This window comes from Kogia breviceps, chromosome 1 (genome assembly GCF_026419965.1).
Source record: "Kogia breviceps isolate mKogBre1 chromosome 1, mKogBre1 haplotype 1, whole genome shotgun sequence".
In the NCBI taxonomy this organism is placed as follows: Eukaryota; Metazoa; Chordata; class Mammalia; order Artiodactyla; family Physeteridae; genus Kogia; species Kogia breviceps.
Window position 1 is genome coordinate 63,759,516 of NC_081310.1, and position 21,818 is coordinate 63,781,333.

Consider the following 21,818-nt stretch of genomic DNA (forward strand, 5'->3'; position numbering starts at 1 on the left):
CTAAATAACAATAAACTTTTCAGTTCAAAAGTCTTTTCCAGGCCAACCCAGTCTCTGGTATCCCCCAAACAATGACTCAGAAGACAGTAATGGCCAGGGTCTTCTTAGAGGGGCTATAGCAGGAGATCACAAGATGCCCACAATACAACGTGGCAAATGAGTCAAGTGAACAACAATAGTGGGACCAACTTGCCTTGGGACAGATAATACTCCATGCTACGGACAACTTTATGAGGTAGAAATTGTTGTGCCCATTGTACAGGTAAGAAAACTCAGGCATGGAATGTTTAAGTAACTTGACAAAGTACTAGACTTTGCAGTCTAACATAGACTGCAGTTCTAGAAAGTGCTCAGATGAAAAAGCCAATCTCAAAAGGTTACATGCTGTGTGACTCCATTATATAACATTCTTGAAATGAGAAAGTTGTAGAATGGAAAGTAAATTAGTGGTTGTCATGGGTCAGGGATGAGGGGGCAGGGAGGGGTAGCAGGAGGGAGATGGGTGTGGTTGTAAAAGGGCAACAGGAGGGATCATTGTAGTGATGAAACTTGTACTGTATCTAGACTGTGGTGTTAAAGATGTGAACCTACACATATGATAAAGTTGCACAGAACTAAATAAATATGCAAACAAATGAGTACAAGTAAAACTGAAAAATCTGAATAAGATGTATTAGATTGTATGTTAATATCCTGGTTGTGATATTGTACAATAGTTCTGCAATATGTGACCATTGGAGGAAAATGGGTAAAGGGAATAGGGGATCTCTCTGGGTTATCTCTTCAAAAAACTTGTCAATCTACAATGATCTCAAAATAAAAACTTAAAAAAAATAGAGTAACATATCAAATTTAGTATTTATCTAAAAGGACATTGGATATGTTGTAATGTAGTATGCAGAATTTGTTGTTGTTTCAATTTATCTAACAACTTTTATAAATTGTATTTTAAGGTGTTATACATGCTGTGAACTTCAACTAAAAAGTTAAAAAATAGTAAAAGTAAATGAATTTTAACTTTCCATAAAAAGAGTGTTCAGAAATTTAGAGAAACTCCTTCTTGCTCTTAGATCAAGGGAGGCTATATTTTTTTAAAAATTTCAAATCACAAGTGTAACATATGTTAAAAAATGTAATGTTATAGGAAACAGCCAATGGAAATCAATATTTAGACAGAAATTCACTATGGGTGAAATTTTTTAAAATAAAAAACTATGATTAAAAACACCAAAATAAGTATTTTGGGAAATTAATGAAGTATAAACATGCATTAATAACTAAACTAAAATAGGGCAGGTGTGAAGCACAGACTGTTAGATATAAAACAACTAGAAAACTTGGAAATGGATAATGGAATCATGTCAAATTTCAATCTCAATTAATTGTATTACCTCTATAGTGGACACAGTTTAAGAGAGAATCAGTGGATTAGAAGACCATACTTCATAGCAAAGAAGAAGAAACAGATTAATATAAAATAGTTAAGACTTGTGGAACATTGGATTAGCCACATTTCAGTGCAGAAAACAGAAATCCCTTTGTTTCTTTTAAAAAAAAAATGCTGGGAAGGCTAGAAGTCAGAGAACCATTTTTGGACTATTGACTTCAAAGCCACATCACTGAAGTCATGAGCTGGATCTCAGGAAGCTGCTGCTATACCACTATATTTCACAACAGATTTTTATTCCCATGAAGTTTGTGACTAGATAAAGGAAAGTGGAAAATGGCCACCACAAACATTTACCTCTGTCCACTCTTAGCTTTCTAGAAGTAGAAGCAGCAGGAATTTGGTCTATGCCTTCACTCTGACCTCCAAATACTGCTTTTACATGGTAGATGTCATTTGCCTCCAGACTCCCAGCTTCAGTGGAATCTGAGAAATGCAGTTCTTAGTTTTCTGACCTGTTTTTAAAAATAACACTTTGAAAGAGGGTTAAGAGAGGAAATGTATATTTCTAATATAGATTTAGGATCAGTTTCTTAAAATCCCTGCTGGAATTATAGATTGATGTGTGAAAAACTGACATCTTGTAATTGTGTCTTCCAATTCATGAAAATGATATATCATTTGTTCAGACCTATAATTTCTCTCAGCAAAGTGTTATAGTGTTCTCTGTGGAGTTCTTTCATATGTTTTGTGAAATGTATTTCTAAATATTTCATGTTTTTGATGCTAATGGAAATGGGTTATTTTTAAATTTTCTTTTTCTAATTGTTCATTACTTGTACATAAAATTATAATTGTTTGTATATTAACATCATATCCTGTGACCTTACTAAATTCATTTATTAGTTCTAAGTATTTTCTATATACATAATCATATCATTTGCCAATAAAGACAACTTTACTTCTACCTTTCCAATTTATTGACTTTCATTTCTTTTTCTTGCCTTATGGCACTGGTTAAAACCTCCAGTAAAATATTGAATAGAAGTAGTAGCATAGATATCCACTCTTTGTTTATTTTCTTAGGTAGAAAGCACTGAGTCTTTCACTGTTTAGTACAATTAAAGTTGTAGGTTTGTTAAAGATGCCCTTAATTAGATCAAGAAATTTCCCTTTTCTTCTTAGCTTGCTGAAAGATTTTATCATGAATTGGTGTTGCACTTTATCAAACTTCTTCTGCATCTATTGAAATGATCATATGTTTTTTTCTTTATTTTATTAATATGGTGAATTACACTGGTTGATTTTTGGATGTTAAATCAACCTTTTACTCCTGGGATAAACTCGATTTGATCATGATGCACCATATTCTTTTGTATATTGTTGGGTTTGTTTTGCTAAAATTTTGTTTAGGATATTTGTATCTATTTTCATGAGGGATATTGGTGCATAGTTCTCTTTTCTGATGTCTTTGGCCTCATAAAATGAGTTTGGGAGTATTCTCTCTTCCTCTATTTTCGGAAAGAGTTTGTGTAGGATAGGTATAATTTCTTCCTTAAATGTTAGAATTTACCAGTGAAGCCATCTGGGCATAAGATTTTCTTTTTGGAAAGATTTTAAATGAAAACTCAGTTTCCTGAATTAATATAGGGCTATTCAAGTTTTGTATTCTTATTGGGTCAGACTTTATAATTTGTGTCTTTCAACTAATTTGTTCATTTCATCCAATTTTTTGTTGAATTTATTGGTATAAAGTTGAATTTATTGGTATTATTTTTCTTTTAATGACCAGGCTCTGTAGTGAGTGATGTATTCTATTACATTATGATACTGGTAATTTTTGTCTTCTGCTTTTACTCTTTATCAGTCAAAATGGAATTTTATCAGTTATATTGATTTTTTTTAAAGACCTAACTTTTGATTTCATTGTTTATTTTCCTATAATTTTTCTGCTTTCTATCTCAAAGATTTTTGCACTTATCTTTATAATCTCCTTATTTTTTTGGACTTGGTTTTCATGACCATAACACTTTGGAAGTATACAGGCTAGTTATTTTGTAGAATGTCCCTCAAACTGTTTTTTTCTGATGCTTCCTTATAATTTGATCTAGATTATATATTTTTAGCAGGAATACCACACCCAAGTGACGCTGAGTTCTTCTCAAGGTGTTCTATCAATATCAACTTCATGTTATTTGTCCCATTATTGGTAATGTTACTTTTGATCAGTTGATTAACGTAGTGTCAGTAAGGTTTCTCTTTCAATCTAGGCATTTACCCACAACCACTCTACGGAAAGAATTTTGGACAAGGCCACCAATAGCCTCCATATTATAAACCTGAAAGTTGAATATTCATCTTCATCTTTCTTTCTTGGGTTCCCTGACATATATTCTCCTATTGACTCCCAAATATATCAAGCCTGAACACCTTCTCTGAGCTCCAGATTTGCATTTTTGACTATTTATACAACATGTCCACTTTGATGTCTGAAAGGTATCTCAAACTTACCATGTCTAAAAACAAAAAACAAACTCCTGATCTTTCGGTTACAAAGTCTTCCCCTGCTCTGTAAGTGGCAACCTCTTCCTTCTTGTTGCTCAGGCTAAAAATCTTGGTGTCATCCTTGACTCCTTTCTTTTTAACTGCACACCTAATGCTTTAGCAAATCTTGCTAAACTTAACTTCAAAATATGCAACTCCAAAAGATGCATTCTCATCACTCATCTCTGGGTCCTTACCTCCCCACCCCAGAAACCCTCAGGATGCTTGGCTTGGAGACTTTGAGATTGTGAGCAACATCTGTCTTCTTTGTTGTTTACAGGAATCTTCTCTCTGCCTGGTTCTTCTTCTACCTCCCTCCCCACAGCTTAGTCTATGATAAAAGCATAGGATTTCAGAGAAAAAACAAGGAAGAGAGCTGTCTTTAAGCTTCTTTAAGTTTCCTGCTTCCATTTTGTCATGAGGTTCCCATGGCAAGGAAGATCAAAATTTGGCTAGCTGCTTGGAATTGGGAGAGGAAAAACTACAGGGAAAAACTTTTAACATTTTAGAAAATTAATTACCCTACCAGAGTAAAAGAACAATTACTCTTTTTAAAGAATGTATAGGAGGGCTTCCCGGGTGGCGCAGTGGTTGAGAATCCGCCTGCCGATGCAGGGGACACGGGTTCGTGCCCCGGTCTGGGAAGATCCCACATGCCACGGAGCGGCTGGGCCCGTGAGCCATGGCCGCTGAGCCTGCGCGTCCGGAGCCTGTGCTCCGCAACGGGAGCGACCACAACAGTGAGAGGCCCGTGTACCGCAAAAAAAAAAAAAAAAAAGAATGTATAGGAGACTTGAGATGGAAATAGTGACAAGGGGAAGCAAAGAAAACACCACCACCACCTCTCAACACTGAGGCATCTAAAGCTTGAAAATGAACCAGCCACCACTGGAATGGGCTGCAAAGGAAGCATCAACTTTAGAGAAGAGGCTGTTCTTAATTTAGGCAAGGGGGTGGAGGGAACACTCAAGGTGGGTGGGTGGAAAATGAGGCATTTACACTTTGGGCATTAACCAAAAAACAGTCTCAGGGTGTGATAAGACAAAAACTACCAATGTTCAATTGTTCCAAGAAATTTGATAGTGATTGTGGGTTAACTATTATAAAATGCAAATTTCTGTGGTGAGCAACTACAATTTCTTACAACAAATAATTATCAGTCTCGAGAGTAAAGGCAATACAATCTTGGCAATTAAAGTATAATATTTAGGGGACATCCCTGGTGATTAAGACTCCATGCTCCCAGTGCAGGGGACCTAAGTTCAATCCCTGGTCAGGAACCAGATCCTGAATGCTGCAACTAAGATCCTGCATGCTGCAACTAAAAGATCCTGCGTGCAGCAACTAAAGATCCCACACACGGCAATGAAGATCCCGCATGCTACAACTAAGACCCAGAACAGCCAAATAAATATATATTTTAAAAATAAAGTATAATATTATAGGAGAGCTTACCTTGCGAAAATATAAAACTATTCAACTTAATGATAACAGGATACAAATAATAAGTCCTACAAGAAAATCCCACTACCCCTAACATACCTGCTCCTATTATTATTTTCTTCAAGGTAACTGGTTGTTAGATATTTTTTCAGCTTTTACCCTTATCTAAGTAATAAGATACAAAGGCTAACTCAATGTATTTTATTGTCAAAGTTCAATGTTTCCCAGTATCTAAAATTCTTGCTACCATAAACTTGTGACCATTGATTCCAACTTTTAATTTAATCACAGCAGAATAAACTATTTGGAATTTATAATTTTACTTTTACACTAAACACATGACATACCATAGTCCTCTCTCCAAGCCTTTCCTACTTTGAGCTTGCCGTACTATTTGCCATCCCCAGTCCTGCCATGTGAATCTCATCTACTTGTCCCTTCTCAATTTTCATCCTGTCCTGAATGGCTCTCAGCCAACCACTCATCCACTTAGCAAAGACAACTTAGCACTCCGTATATTCTGTATAAGTGTAACACTTCTAACTTTACATTCTTTCTCTCAATAGGTGTTATCGTTCTGGTCTTATAAGCAACGTGTGGGTAGATACTGTGTGGTAGTCATTTGGTAGCTTCAGCACCTAGCACTATAACCCGCACATAATGGGCTCTCATGTATTTTTCTGAGTAACTGAATCAGTGTTTTCCTTGCTACTACCCCAGGAAGCATCAGACTGTCACAGAGTAAGCAGAGTAGGCCCTCCTATTTAACAAATGAATGAATTAATAGATGGATGTGAGCCTATTTGCAGAACTCTTAAGGAAGTTAAAAGAATATCCTAAAATTAGAAACTATTAGGAAATTACCATTAATTTTGTTAGTTGTGATGATAGTGGTTAGGTAGGAAAAAAAGTCTGTATTGTTAGAAATACATATTTAAGTATTTATAGTGAAATGCCATGATGCTAATGGAATTTATTTTAAAATACTTTAACAACAAAGTAGATGAAGCAGTATGACAAAATAATTATTGTTAAATTTAGTTATGTATATATTCTAGTCTATTCCAACACTTAACATGTAATTGGCAAGATGACAAGAACATATTAAGAATCTGGAAATTGATGTGATTGCCCTTAGGTAAATCAATAACAAGTGATACATTAAAAGTAACTGAAAATGATTCACACTAGGATAACCAAAGGGTGGCATTCTAAACTACTTATGAAAGGCAGGAAGGGACTCTCTTATTTATAAGTAAATTATTTACATTTAAGAAAATAAATGTCAAATACCACCTGAGACAAAAATGTGATCAATTATTTCTATTTAGGGAAAACAAATTTTTCTTTACCTATCTTCTTGAATTTTTTGGTATACATGTAAAACATAAATAAATATAAATTAAGCTTAATATTACAAAAGAATAAGATTTACAATTTGAATACAAATGTCTCACTTCAGAAATACAGAATCTTTTCTTATATTAATATTATAATATCTCTGGAGACCTTTAAAGACATGAAGTCAATAAAGACACATTTCACCCTTTCACAGGGCTGTTTTTTTTAAAAAAAATTGTCTTAAGAATAAAATTATAGCTGATCTATCTGACAAATAAGGAGCTAATTCACTATCTGTACTTGTATGACAAAGGAAGAATTATTCCTTCATTCTGTATTCCTCCTTTGTCACCAAATAACCTAAGAAACTCAACACTTTTGGTTCATCGGCATGTTTTTCCTTTAAAAAATTTTGCCAACTGATTCAGACTCATTTTAATGGAATAAGAAAAGGTGAAAATGCCTTTTAGTGAAGGAAGGATTATTTTATAATGTTTCATCACTCTTCGGCAATTTTCCTTAGAAGAGAGTGGTTTATTTGTTTTCAATATCCAATTAATGTTTTTAATTTGTTGTGTCCTTTGTAAGTAAAAATAACATTACACATTTGGTGAAAAAACATTCACTTTTTTCCTTTTCTTCTTGCTCACATTCTAAGTATCAACAAATCTCTCCACTTTCCCACACTTTTATGAAAGTAATCACTCTCAATCTTGTAAGTTCTTCTATTTTCAAGAGTCTTAAGAGTGCTGAGAATGTGATTCCAGGACAGATTCATTTTTCCTTGCTTCGTGGACATTCTTATGCATCTTAAAGACAAGATAACACGCAAAACGAAGAACACTACCACATATACTGTGTCCACTCCACCAGAAAGTTCTACAAAACTAGAAATATTCTGTGTACTCATGTGCACTTTCTTCTCAACTCTTCTTTGGCTTAGTAAGCCAGTGGTTACTAGCACCATAAGCAAAACTGTCAATGTCATACATATATGTCCTGAAAGTTAAAAAAAAAAGTTTAAATCAAAATAATTTTATTTATTGGTGATAAACATTAATTTTTTAGTCACTATGTGATAAACCATGAAAAAGAGTTAGTTGGTTAATTTAGGGTGCAAAACAAAAGCAAAATTCGTAAGTTATAGAGCACGGACAACCTCAGCCAGCATAGTTTAGAGTTCAGTAGCTATAGCAATACCAACTAAAACAGGACACTTGAGTTTTTAGTTTCTTGAGATTAAGTGGCCAAGATGGATTCAACTAAGATACTTTCAGATTAAAAGTCAGTGAAAACTCCCTGGAATAGAAGAAAGTTTAATCAAAAGAGGACACCTAGAAGGTTTCATGGGTACATACATATTAAGTTAGTTTTGTGTGATAATTTTGCCTAACAATGTAAAACAGAGAAGATCTGTAAACTTGACTTAGAAAAGACACATTAAAATAGATTTAATATTTCTTAAACACTGGAAACTTTAAAAGTCACCAAGCAAGACGGAGAAGCAAATACAATATGGGCCAATCATCTCATGATGCAAGTAGTCACAATGAAGGCATTCCTATTTGTAAGCCCTAATGTATCAACCTTCTGTTTTTTCCAGATATTTGTAGCATTGTGAGCAAACAATCATTTCAATAAACTGAGTACAAAGCACAGGATGAGATAATGAGTATACTGCTAAAGAGTGGAAGACTGAAGACACGTCACATCAATGAAAGATTCAATGTGTTAGTCACTCGTTCAACAAAGAAAAACAATTCTGACAATAACAGAGGTTTAAGCCTCTATTGTCCTTTAATAGTCACAGATAGATATCAAGCTAATTGTGTTAATGGACATTTTCCAAGATACAGAAATTGATTTTATTGAACCATATACCTGTTGTAAATTAACAGAAGGTCTTACTTCCGTAGCATCACCAGTCACAGTTAAATCATGGAACTTAACATTAAGTGCTTTGTGGTTCTCATGTGTATAGTAAGAGCTGAATAGTAGAGAAGGAAAATACTGATTGAATTATAAAAGTTTAAGTTCACTCAAAAAGCAGTATCAGCATTTGCTTACAATCACATTCTTTTCATAAACTAAAATTTATCATATATATCCAACACTTCTAAAAGACGTAAATAAATCCTTTGATAGGCAAACACGAAGTATCACCAGGTGAAGGTACATTATTACACCTTCAAACACATTAACTCTTTCTCCTGTCTCATTAAGATCAAATTTTAATTAAATCAGTATGAAATTGAGAGAATAACCAGGAATGTATAAAGTTAGCTCTTATCCTCAACATCTTATACTTCCAAAATAAGGCAAGTGGAGTATTTTTAAGTGCACATTAAAAAAGGCAAATTCTTTCTTAGAGGTTTGCATGAATTTCCTCTGATTCAGAAATAGAAGAATTAGGTTTACTGCAAAATCCCAATAAAATATAAAACAAATATTTCTTCCTTCTACATTTCAGCACTTTTCATTCTATTAAAAATAAGATGGTCTATTATTTTACCAAAGTATCTAAAGAAACTAATGATAGCCAAGAGAGAGCCAACTCATCACATTCCACCCCCCTCATCTACCAAGTCCCAGAGCAATGGTTTTAGAAGTAAATTAATAATGCTCCAATTCAAAAGGAGAGCTGGACCAAATGTAAGGAAGTATAGAAGATTGGTGGTTTATTCTTTTTTCCAGAGTAGTTTTTCTGAGACTTCTGTACCAACTTAACTCACTTTATATGACTTAGAATTCTGTTCTTTTATGCTGGGCTCTAAACCACAGTCTTTAAAAAGTTTCTGAAAAATCTGAAGAGAAAGTTATATTTTACTACATTTGCTCTTATAGCATCTAGAATATTTTATTGGCAGTAAACAAATATCTGTAAAAGCTATTAAAAACAAAAAACAACCCAGGACCTAATGGTCAAATATTTTTAGTAAAAGACTGAACCATTTAGTGATTTAAAGAACGTTTACATACTTTAGGTTATAATAGGCTTAAATGATATTGTTAATTTAAAGAGAAGGGAAAGAGCCATGGAGGGTAAATAGACACCTCACATCATCCAAAGAATTGAAATAGGCAATTTAGCAACAGCATTAAAATATAGTTGTTCTTAATTGAGTAATGAAAAAATAGGTATTAGGGCACTTCAGACAGAATTCAAGTTTATATGAATTCCACAATTAGCTTTCTGAACAACAAAATCTACAAAACAGAAGACAGTCAATTTAAATAATACTCTGTCTACAGGATACATCAGAGCCAACCATGACTTTATACTTAAAAACACATGTAAATTCAATGCAGATCAGATGTTTCAAATACTGATTTTTTTTTCTGTGTGTTGTTTTATCACCTGAGTGCTTACCATGTGACAAGTAAGGTTCTAACCTCTTTACAGATGGCAATTCATTTGATCGCACGAAATAGATACTACAATCCCATGAAGTAGGTATTATATTTCTCCCATTTTTACAAACGAGAAAATTGAGGCCTAGAGAGGTTAAGGGGCTCACAGTCACATGGCATTTAAATAGTAGACCCGGAATTGGAATCAAGCAGTCAGGTTCCAGAGCCTGCCCTCTTAACCACTGGGCTGATTTTGGCTAGACTGGCATCTGTTAATAAATGCAATTTATTAATAGGCCTAGTCACAGGCAATTTAACAATACGTTAGAGTTTCTCTTTCTAAATTTTTTCGCTTCTGTACAATGCACAGATACTCTCATAAATTGTACTGAGTAGAGAAAAAGGTGAGTTGATACATAGATTGCAATGAGACTTTGGCTTTCAAATCACTTAATGTCTTCGTATATACTGAGAAATCTAAAAATTTTTTAAGACACAAAGTCTGTTCATCCAGGATAGTAATCATAGACAAAAGGAATAAAGAGACAGCATATCAAAAAATGCAGTTAAGCTAAGAAAGTTATCTACTAGCATAGTGTCAAGTTTTACTGGAAAGAAGCTAGAATAAATTTTTAAAATCATCAGAATTTCTGCTCACCCTGATTTTCCACTGCCCCAGAAAATTTTGACTAGAATTATGGTACCAATTATTATAGTACCAGCAACACATCCTTGAGGGGGAAAGAATTTGATAAGACAATTAATATAGAAACATGAACAATTATATATACAGTAGTTCACAGTGACAAACATATTGATTATGAGGCAAGTTAAAGAAAAAATAGGAGACATGAATTATATTTTGCTTGCTTGCTTATGTCACAAGTCTGACAGTAAAAACTGCATGTTATTTATCCTGTTTTCTTTCAAGGAAAGATGAAATATTTAGAATAAATTATCACAATGTTCAAATAAAATTTGACAGGTTTAAGAGGATTCTAAAGTGTTTCAACCCCAAAATGATTTGATCATTGATTTAAATATGATGACTGTATTATATAATTTCAGCACTAGAAGGCATCTTAGAGTTCACGCTCATTTTGTAGATAATTAAACTGAGTCTCAGAAAGGTGATTCGTCCATGTGTGGTTAATGGGAAGGCCATTTACTTAGTTCATAAAGGTAACAGAGATGTAGGTATTCCTCCATCATAGGAAAGCTATCATCATCTGAGCACCGAGAGTAAAACATACTTTGCCTACAGAAATGCTTTTCAGTGTTTAGTCTGTTGCAGATAAAAATTCTTTTAGGAAAACTTATATTTACCTTCAAGATTAAATGCACTATTTTGAGTTGAGCAACAGAAAATAATTGGTTAAATAAGTTGAATAACAGCAAAACACTTTTATACATTGACTTTTACACATAAACTTTCTTCTTAAAACCACCCATTGCCCTAATATGACTAACAAGTATATCTGGTTCCAAATCAGCAAAACACTACAGATGTCACACAACTGAATGGCCATGTCGATACATAATTTTAAAAACAGCTGTTTCCACACAGGTTTTACACTATTTTACCCAATCAATTTCTTTAATTTATCCCTTAGCACCATAGCATTAGTTTGAAAAGACTGTACTCATAAAATAAATAATGGCTCCTCAAAAATTTGGAGTTTCTTTTCCTTTCAGCACTTCCCATTAATCCTACCATTTTCAAAATGATGCAGAAAAATCTCATGTTCAGTTTGAATGATAAATGAAAATAGAAAATTTTAAAGTGATCCAGAATGTCTGGATGACATAAGTTAGGAATATTTTTAGAATACTGATCAACACATGTAAGTGATTCAGGAAGAAAGTGTGTGGAGGTTGATACTTTAACAGAAAACCAGTGCAAAATACAGAAATTGAGAAATATAATTCTAAATAAATGATTCCTCAATAATTAATAATTAATGAGAGTATTATTTTGCAAATTAGAAACAAAGAAAACTTTAAAGTATAAAGGCAATGATCTTAACATTCACCCAAAGGTGAATCAGTGTTAAGATTGACACAACTTGGGCTACATGAAACTATAAAATTATAAATGAAATTATGATTATGATTCCAATGTTCTTAATTATTCATTAAGAGATCATAGGTAGGAAAATTACATAATTTTAGAAAATGTAAAAGGAGTAAAAGGAGTAGTTTAGTAATATTCCCCATTATGTAGAATTATATTTACCTAGTACTTAAAACACTGCAAGGCAGTTTGTCACCTATTATCTCATTATCTCCAATAACTGGCATGGTACTTGTAAATAGCAAAGAGTGTTCAGTAAATTTTTATTAAATTGCATTGCATGATATTCTTTTCGCAGATGAGAAAACTGAAACTGAAAATCAATAAGACAAATAGTTTATCACCAGAGAAAACCTATTTCTAACCCCTGGTTCAGAGCATGATTTTAACTGTTCACAATATTCTCTATAAAAATACCTGAGATTACTCAAACAAAATTTGTATTAGATGGGTATTACATTAATATATAGAGTATCATCTCCATTACCAAACAAACCAAGTCAGAACCTAACTACAAGATCTGGTATTATCAAATGAGGCTTGTCTCCTTTTCTGAAGAAATGTGGATTCATCCAGTCATTTTGAAAGGTCTCACTTATACATCTCATAAAGTGGAAATGCAGTCTATATACTATGAAAAACTAAGAAAGCTATGAATAGGTTTTGTTCTTCCTTATAATCCTATTTAACATAAAAATATGTCAATAAGCATGTGATATTGAAAAGAAAAAATATTTTAGATATTTCACTGAGCATTCTCTAATTTTTTCTTTAATATTCCTCCAATTGACCTATTAATTCCCACAAGGGATTTATGAATGTCACAATTAGGATTTCAGCAATGGAGGGAAAAAAAAGCAATACTTGTAAAGAATCAGGACTATCTTAATTGTCAAATTTGAGTTGTGCAGCTCTAGGAGAAGAATTTTTCTATCCTTTCAAGTATTTAGTGCTGAAGAAGCTAGTCATCTGCGTCTATTTAAGAGCCTAATAGCTGTGTGACCTTGAGCAAGTTAAGAATCTTGCAAAGCCACAGTTCTCTCAGCTAAAAAGTGGGACATAGCTACATTATAGGATTGTTGTGAGAAGTAAATGAAATAATACATAGGCATATTTCAGTACAGTCCTCGTCACACACCAAACATACAAATATTGCTCTAATAAAAGACTGTTTTTATTTGGTGAGGCCAGAGAGAATAAAATTATCAGAAATCCATCTTAGGAAAATAGTGATAAAATAAAAATGAATTCTTAAAGCTAGGATTTATCCAATTTTTAGCACTATGCTAGTAGTTTTCACATCCGTTATCTCATTAAGCTTCCAAGACTTTAAATAGGAATCATTATCGCCATCTCATAAATGAGAAAATTGGGAGTCAGAGAGATTAAGTAAATCACTTTGGGTTGAATTATTACTAAATGGAAAAAAAAAATCCAAAAGAGGATTGAAACCAAGGTCTGACTGACTTCAAAGCACAAGTCTTCCTTCTATATGACATTGTTGACAAAAACAAAAACAAAAACCCCACAACTATATAGAGCATGTATTCTCAATGGGGATGGTATCATCCCTAGAGGGGAAAAAAAAAAATCTCACTTTTTTATGTATACAGTACAGATGTGCATACAGTACATAAATAGATTTATATTACATCTCTAGTATTAATATTTCATAGGGATGATTAAGAAAAAATGCCTTAAAAGCTCCTTGACGGGGAGAGGGTAATAATGAAAAAAAATTTTTTTGAAAAACACTGATACAGAGCCAGCAGAGAATAGCTTTAAAAATCCAAATGCAGGCTTCACTTACATAGCAGATAAGAAAGTTCTGGGAAGAGTCGTCAGTCTTTACTTCTTAGCAGAATTAAATAGGAAAAATATTAAATACTTGCAAAGTTCTAATATCATTTGTATCATTCATGTGCACTGCAGTGTAATCAATAAAAGCAATTTCCTTGCTATAGAGTTTATCTTTAAAATGAGAAAAGTGACCTCATTCACAGAATACATTTAAGAAGTAAAAATATCAGGTTTATATTTTAAGTATAGGATCCCAAAGAAAAATATTGTCATATGTCTGATATAAGAGGGAAGGAGTTCCTCTTTATTTTTGAGCACATGTTCGAATTAAAACTAACCCTAAGGGAAGGTTTCTGGGAAAACACACAGTATACACTTAAAGAATTTCAGAGAAAATAATAAGCACCTCAAACCTTCATTGAATGCCACTGAGCTTGTAAGAAAAAGCTCACCTATTAAATTTTTAAGCTCATCTATTAAAAATGTCATCAAATCATTAAATCATGAGATTTTCATTTAGAATACATTTATTTTTATTTAAAATATAGAATGAACAAAGTGAATTCCAACTGTTGGAATCTTTCAAGATAAATCTTTTAGCTTAAAAGATGTTCATTTAAAATATAAAAACTATAATAAATAACAATGAAAATAATAAAACAAGTACCTGCTTTCAGGTTTATAGTCCCTTGGCTAATTCATGCATGCATAAGATAGGAGACTTCAGCTTATTAACACATAAATCAAAAAATTCACTTTTTAATATTTTCCATTAGACATTACTTATCAATATATGCTTATTTAGCTGTATTGCTTCTTAACAAACATTTATTTTACCATCTTCTTTAGGAGTTTATTAATCTTCTTGTTAATGCATAACATCAAATAATTTATTTACGAACAAGAAAAGGACTAGACCAAATGCTAGAAGAAACTGCAACACAGGTATGTTTTCGGCCTCATGCCTATAGCAACATAATACTTTTTAAAGATAACTTTAAACCATTGACAGGGAAGGGAAAATGAAGAGGATATAACCAAAGGTAAGACTCTGTTTTACTTGGGATAAGACAGACATCTAGAAATGGTCAAGGAGTAGTTTATGATTAATTATAAAATACTTGAGGATAGAAACTGTATTGATAACTCTCTCCTCTTGTGGTTCTTTAGCCACTAGAATGAGATGTATTGAGATGACAGGAACACAATAATACTTGATCAATTGGTCAAATGATCTGAAGTTGTCCTAAAATTACCTTGGAACAAGAACATGGTGGGGAATACTTAGGAACATACCAAGTACCTGATGGTAGTACAAAACACATCGATAAAATGCATTTACCTGTTTTCTCTTTGGCACCCGTAAACACTGTATTTTAATAGTATTCCTAAGACACTTAAAAGACAATATAATTTTCCAGGAACATAGATTACACATCCGAAAGCGAGGACAAGTTCTGTTAACTGCCAGAGAGCCACACTTACCCGATGCAATGATGCTAGCAACTAAAGAAAAAAAAAGGAAAGAATTACAAAAATAAAAATATTTTAAAGTCATTGATTTGTTAGCAATTTAACAAATATATAAATCTATCAACAACTGTACTTGAAAGTTCAAAAGTAACTCAGATTTTCATAACTAAAAGAACTAATTGTAAATAAATTGATGAAAACAATTATACATTATTAACTTAATCAAGTAACTTATACAGCAGTGCTATCTCTATTAAACAGAGTCAACATTATAAACATAAAATATGATAAAGAGTTATTGAATACTGAAACAAACACCATGTACATTTGGTTGTATGACTTGATGGCAAGTCAAGGTTATTGTAAGGATTAATACTAACAAATGGAAGGTGCATGGTACATGACACTATGGAACACACTCAGTAAGTAGTAGCTACTATTATTTTTTCAATAAGAGCAAAAAAAGTAAATAATATTTAAAGGGTAAATTAATTATATATGAGAGAAATTTGATCCCAAATATTTGTTTGCATTTTTATCATAATAATTGACTTAGGTTTAGGTTAAATTTGTTAAATTCTCTTGTATTCTTGCAGAAAAAAATATTTCAACAAAGTTAGCTCTATAACAAATTTATATAAAGTGAAATTTGTTTCTCTTTGCCTTGCCCTATTAAAAATTGGATGTATTCAACCTAAAACTTTTAGGCCCAGAGATGCCATAAAATTTTAAGAAGTCAGTAACCACATATGTGTTAAAATTAATGAACTGAATCTAAATATATCAATATAAGCCACAAAAGCAATGTTGAGTGCAAAAAGTCAAGTTAGATAATGAAATATATAACATACTGTTTAAATTATAAAAAATATACAAAACAATAGTATGTACTACTTATGGTGACGTACATGTAGCATAAGAACAAAAACAGAAAGGAAGCTTGCACAATGAGGTATTACTTCACACAAGTCAGAATGGCCATCATCAAAAAATCTACAAACAATAAATTCTGGAGAGGGTGTGGAGAAAAGGGAACCCTTCTACACTGTTGCTGGGAATGTAAATTGGTACAGCCACTATGGAGAACACTATGGAGGTTCCTTAAAAAACTAAAAACAGAGTAACCATATCATCCAGCAATCCTGGGTATAGACCCAGAAAAGATGAAAACTCAAATTCAAAAAGACACATGCACCCCAATGTTCACTGCAGCACTATTTGCAGCCAAGATGTGGAAGCAACCTAAATGTCCATCAAAAGATGGATGGATAAAGATGTGGTACATATATATAATGGAATATTACTCAGCCATTAAAAAGAATGAAATAATGCCATTTGTAGCAATATGGATGGACCTAGAGATTGTCATACTAAGTGAAGTAAATCAGACAGAGAAAGAGAACTATCGCATGATATCACTTATATGTGGAATCTAAAAAAATGATACAAATGAACTTATTTACAAAACAGAAACAAACTCACAGACTTAGAACATAAAACTTATGGTTACCAAAGGGGAAAGGTTGGAGGGAGGGATAAATTAGGAAGTTGTGATTAACATATACACACTACTATATATAAAATAGATAATCAACAAGGACCTACTGTATAGCACAGGGAACTCTACTCAGTACTCTATATAGTACCTATATAGGAAAAGAATCTGAAAAAGAATAGATATATGTATATATATAACTGAATCACTTTGCTGTACACCTGAAACTAACACAATACTCTAAATCAACTATACTCCAATATAAAATAAAAATTTTATAAAAACAATAATATATACTACTTATGGTGACATACATGTAGCATAAGAATAAAAACACAGAGAGGAAGCTTGCAGTGATTGCCTTACAGCAAGAGAAATGGGAGTAGGGAAATGTGCAAGGAAACTTTAACAGTAAGATCTGTAATGTTTAAGTTCCTAAAAATATTCAGGTAATGGCAAAATAGGCCTCAAGATAACCCTTATTACATGTATGAAATCATTATGAAAGTATGGTCATAATGTATAAAACATGATTCTAAAAAACACAACTATCTGATGCCACTGAAGAGTGATCAAAAGCAGGCAGGTTCTGTGACAAACCATAATGGAAAAAAATATGAAAAAACATACATATATGTATATATACATATACATGTATATATATAAAACTGAGTCACTTTGCTGTACAGAGGAAATTAACACAACATTGTAAATCAACTACACTTCAATAAAAATTTTTTTAAGAAAGAAGGCAGGTATTGAAGTTCCCCTTTTAAAGAGGGGAACTAAATGGAGTGAGAGTTTGTGTATTTGTGGGTATTTGGCCTTTTACCTAAAGGAATAAAGAAACATACAAAGGAAATTTCAACAATAATACCTGTAATGTTTTAAGTTCTTAAAGATTCTGGGTAATGGCCAAATGAACTTGAGCACAGCAATTATGAAATCTGGACAAAATATTTTAAAAACAACAATAACAATGATTTGAAGGCATGGAAGAGCAAACTAATTCAGACAGAAACTAATCAAAGCTGAAGAGCTCAGGCAAGGGGGTAAGCTGCAGGGAGTGAGATTTACATGGATGCAGCAGGGGGAAATCCCTAGGCCACTTGGTGCAGGGAGCAGAAAGCCACAGGCTCACTGGTTGGAGAAGTCAGAGAATAGAGCTCAGAATCAACAAGGCATCTGGAAAGTGAGGGGCTGCTGATGCTCTATTTCTTGACATATGTGGTGGTTATACCAATATGTGCTTTAGAAAAGTTACTAAGCCTTATATGTATATTTTACACGGTTTTCTGTGTGTTGATGTCAATGAAAAATTAAAATCATTTTAAAAATTATCTCTTGGCTCAGTCCTATTGAGATTTTCCAAAAAACTAAACAAACAAACAAAAAACACATATCTCTATTAGAGAACAAGAATGTCTATTAATATAGCTATACATTAAGCAAGTTGTAAAACAAGAAGACACCCGGGTGGTCTGAAACAGCATTAATTAGTAAGAGGGGTTTCATTCACTCAACAGGTTTTTCTGAAATCTACAGCATATTTTACTCTGCTTTCATGAAAACTGTCATTTAAAGAGTTAATATGAACTATTTCAAAGAACTCTGTTTTTAATTACTTAGAAGATACTATTAAGGTGCTTTACCAAATTAGCAACTCTAGGGAATCTGGAGAGTTCCTTTAGCATGCTTGACGGATGGGTCTCTGTCAATGAATCAGACCCAGAAATAAACCTTAAGGTATTTGGTTCTTTGAGGGGTCTTGAGGAATTCAGTGACTCCCTAAAGCTAACATAAAAAACAGAATTTCTTCATCGACCTTAATTTAGCATTGCTTTTATGGAGCCACAACATTTTTCTATATTACTGCAAAATGTTTCTTTCTTAAAGGTGTGCCCTAGCACAATCCAAGTCTGCCTCTGAAGAAAGTCAAAACATCAGTATGAAGAAACTCTGCCTACAATTAATCAGAGACTATTTAATTTTATAATCCCAATCAATTTGAAATTTCCACCATAGCACATAAAATCAATACTTGGAAACCTGAACAGAATAGTCAACTGACCTGAAGGAGAGCTTCCTCCTCCTTTAGGTGTGCTTGTTGCATGAAAATGTGTGGTTGTCCTGGGAACAGCTGGACTCCTTGTTGCTGTAACATGAGCAGAGGTCAATCTTTGTGTTGCATGGAGACTCTTGGTCACTGGGGTATGTACAGCAGTGGACTTTTGTGTTGCTCTAAGATTCTGTGTAAGTGAAGATTTTGCCTTGGTGAATCTTTGGGTTGGTGGTGTGGCCTGTGCTGCAGAAGCATTTGCCATGATGGGATTCTGAGCTGCTGTAGAGACAGTGTTTGAGATGGGGGAATTTGGGGCTATTGTGGCTGAATCATTTGCTGTGGAAGGTTTCTGAGGAGCTGATGAGACTTCTGTAGCTGGAACATTTACAGTGGTGGGTTTCTGAGAAGCTAGTGGGGACTTTGTAGCTGAAGAGTTTATTTTGATGAGTTTCTGAGGAGTTGGTGGGGCTTCTGTAGCTGGAACTTTTACAGTGGTGGGTTCCTGAGGAGTTGGTGGGGTTTCTGTACCTGAAACATTTACAGTGGTGGGTTTCTGAGGAGTTGGTGGAACCTCTGTAGCTGGAGCATTCACTGTGGTGGATTTCTGAGGAGATGATGAGGCTTTGGTAGCTGGAACATGTACTCTGGTGGGTTTCTGAACTGCTGGTGTGACTTTGTAAATTTGAAAAGTTTCTGTGGAGGAAAAGTGTTATTTAAAAAATTAGCTAAATAATGCTGTCCAAGTTAAAATTTAGGAACCAATTGTTTGCTCTATGACTCTTCTCTTTCCCCACAAACAACTAAATATGATTTTTAGGAAACCAAGTATTCTCATGTATTTCCCAAAGAACTAAAATGCTATATTGTCTTTGCTTTGAAATAAATTATACCTTTAGGCAACTAAAGTGAATTTACACCCAACTAGTGTTGAGGTTCTTAAAACTTTTCTATGTGAAAAAGGAAACCAAAGTCAGAGTTGGCAGTGATCTCATTCTGTGACACACCCCAAATAAAGATAGTTTTTCTCATAAATTGTCTTCTTTCTCTCATGCCAAGACCAGAGAACAGCAGGATGCAACCCTGAACCAACAAAGATAATCACAACATAGTTACTTTTTCCAAAGCTTTCAGGACATGTTAGTGACCTTGGGAACTTGTTTTGTTTCACTTCTTTTTTAAAGCAATAAATTCAATTAGAATAAAATAACACCCCTTTTCTCCTCTTGTGTTGGTTACCAACTTTACATAGGTTAGTTCCTCTTTGGATTTTAGGTGAGATAATAAATATCTGAAGTGCAAATTCTGTGAAGATCCTATTCTGAGAGTCACAAATCTAACATTAAAATTTTACATCTTCAGTGCCTGTTTGACTTTGGGTTGCTTATGCAATCTCCATCATAAAGCAGTACTGAGCAGTGCCTAAGCCTGTTTGACCACATACTAGAGACAGTTGTCAACTTCTCTAAGCTTGTTTTCTCATTTGTATAATGAGAATTGAAAACAATGTCTCTTAGTGCTTTTAGCATTGCTTTAAGTTGCCAATGTTTTTGCTATGAGGTGCCTGGAAGTGGTTTTGGTTTTATTCTGCTTAGAGTCTTGAGAGCTTTTGGAATCTGTTGGTTGATGTATTTCATCAGTTTGGGAAAATTCTCAGTCATTATCTCTTAGAGTATTTCTTCTGCTTCCCTCCCCCTCTCTCTCTTTCCCCCCTCTTTTTTTAAATCATACCTTAGAAGAGTTTAACATGTCTCAAATGTCTCTTAAATTTGATCTATATTTTACATTCATTTTTCTCTTTGTTCTTCAGTTTTAATTAACCTTTCTTCCAATTCCCAATACTGTCTCCTGCTACATCCAAATCACTGTTAAACCTACCTATTGTGCTCTTAATTTTAGATATTATATTTTCCCATCACAGAATGTCTATTTTACACCATTTTTATAGATTCCAATTCTCTGTTGAAGTTCTCTATTTACCTTTTCCGTTAGTATATTAAATATATTAAACACTTATTTTAAAGTCCTTGTCTGCTGACTCAATTATCCAGATCGTTTTTATTTGATTTTCATTTCTCCTAATTTGGTTATAATTTCTTGCTTCTTTCCATATCTAATAATTTTTTATTATATGCCATATAACTCAGATGATATGATCCACCAAAGGGAGGGTCTCCTTTTCTGATAGGCAGATTGGTTTGAAGTGATCACATCCTCAGCCTATGATGGACTCAGCCTATGAGGGGCTGATTCTGTAAGACTCAGTCTACTTCCTCTCTTGTCTCTGCTCCTTGGAAGTGGACATTCTGGATTTTTGATTTGACAGCCTGGTGGATCTTTGTTTCCTCAGCACTGAGAGATGGCAGGAGAGCCAGGTCTGTCCTTCAGCAGTCCCAGTCCAGCAACGTAGCCTCCTTCCCCACACAGCTTCAAAATGAGCTTAAATGTGGTAAGGAGGACACTGGCTGTGTGCTTGATACAAGCCTCTTCCTGTGATGGGTTTGTTGTCCAAATACCATAAGGTTCAGGGAGATCTCATTTTGTATTTTGGAAGCTTGGGGTCTAGTTCCCCAGTCTCACCTGCACTCCCAGAAATCAGCAAATGGCTCTTGGGAAAAACTGGGTCAACATTTGAGGACTTCCAATTTCCAGTGCATTATCCTAGCTCACCACAACTATTGAAAGCTTTGCTAGAGTCTCTCTTTCCTGGCAATGGTCTTTTATCTGGGTCAAGATGGATCCTCAGCCCAGATGGGCCTCAGAATGGTTTGCCTTCACTCCCTACCCCCAGGAATTTTAGTTCATTCAGCCCTAGTTTTTCCCCTGAGGGAACAACCTATGCCTTTAAATA

General features: G+C 33.7%; 1 protein-coding gene across 10 annotated transcripts in view; it reads right to left on the reverse strand.

The window, feature by feature from the left end:
- CD55 (CD55 molecule (Cromer blood group)) overlaps window positions 1-21,818 on the reverse strand; it is a 94,338-nt gene that overhangs the window by 60,942 nt on the left and 11,578 nt on the right. For 6 of the 10 annotated variants that reach the window (XM_067032810.1, XM_067032787.1, XM_067032804.1 and 3 more), the window contains exons 7-8: window positions 18,980-19,663; window positions 15,426-15,446 (exon numbers count right to left, since the gene is read on the reverse strand). In XM_067032810.1, the coding sequence (XP_066888911.1) occupies window positions 15,426-15,446; window positions 18,980-19,663 (705 nt within the window). Of the gene's footprint in view, window positions 1-6,318; window positions 7,715-8,596; window positions 8,703-10,724; window positions 10,798-14,458; window positions 15,447-18,979; window positions 19,664-21,818 lie in introns of those variants that run through there. The other 4 variants (XM_067032824.1, XM_067032778.1, XR_010840445.1 and 1 more) reach the window with 4 other exon arrangements.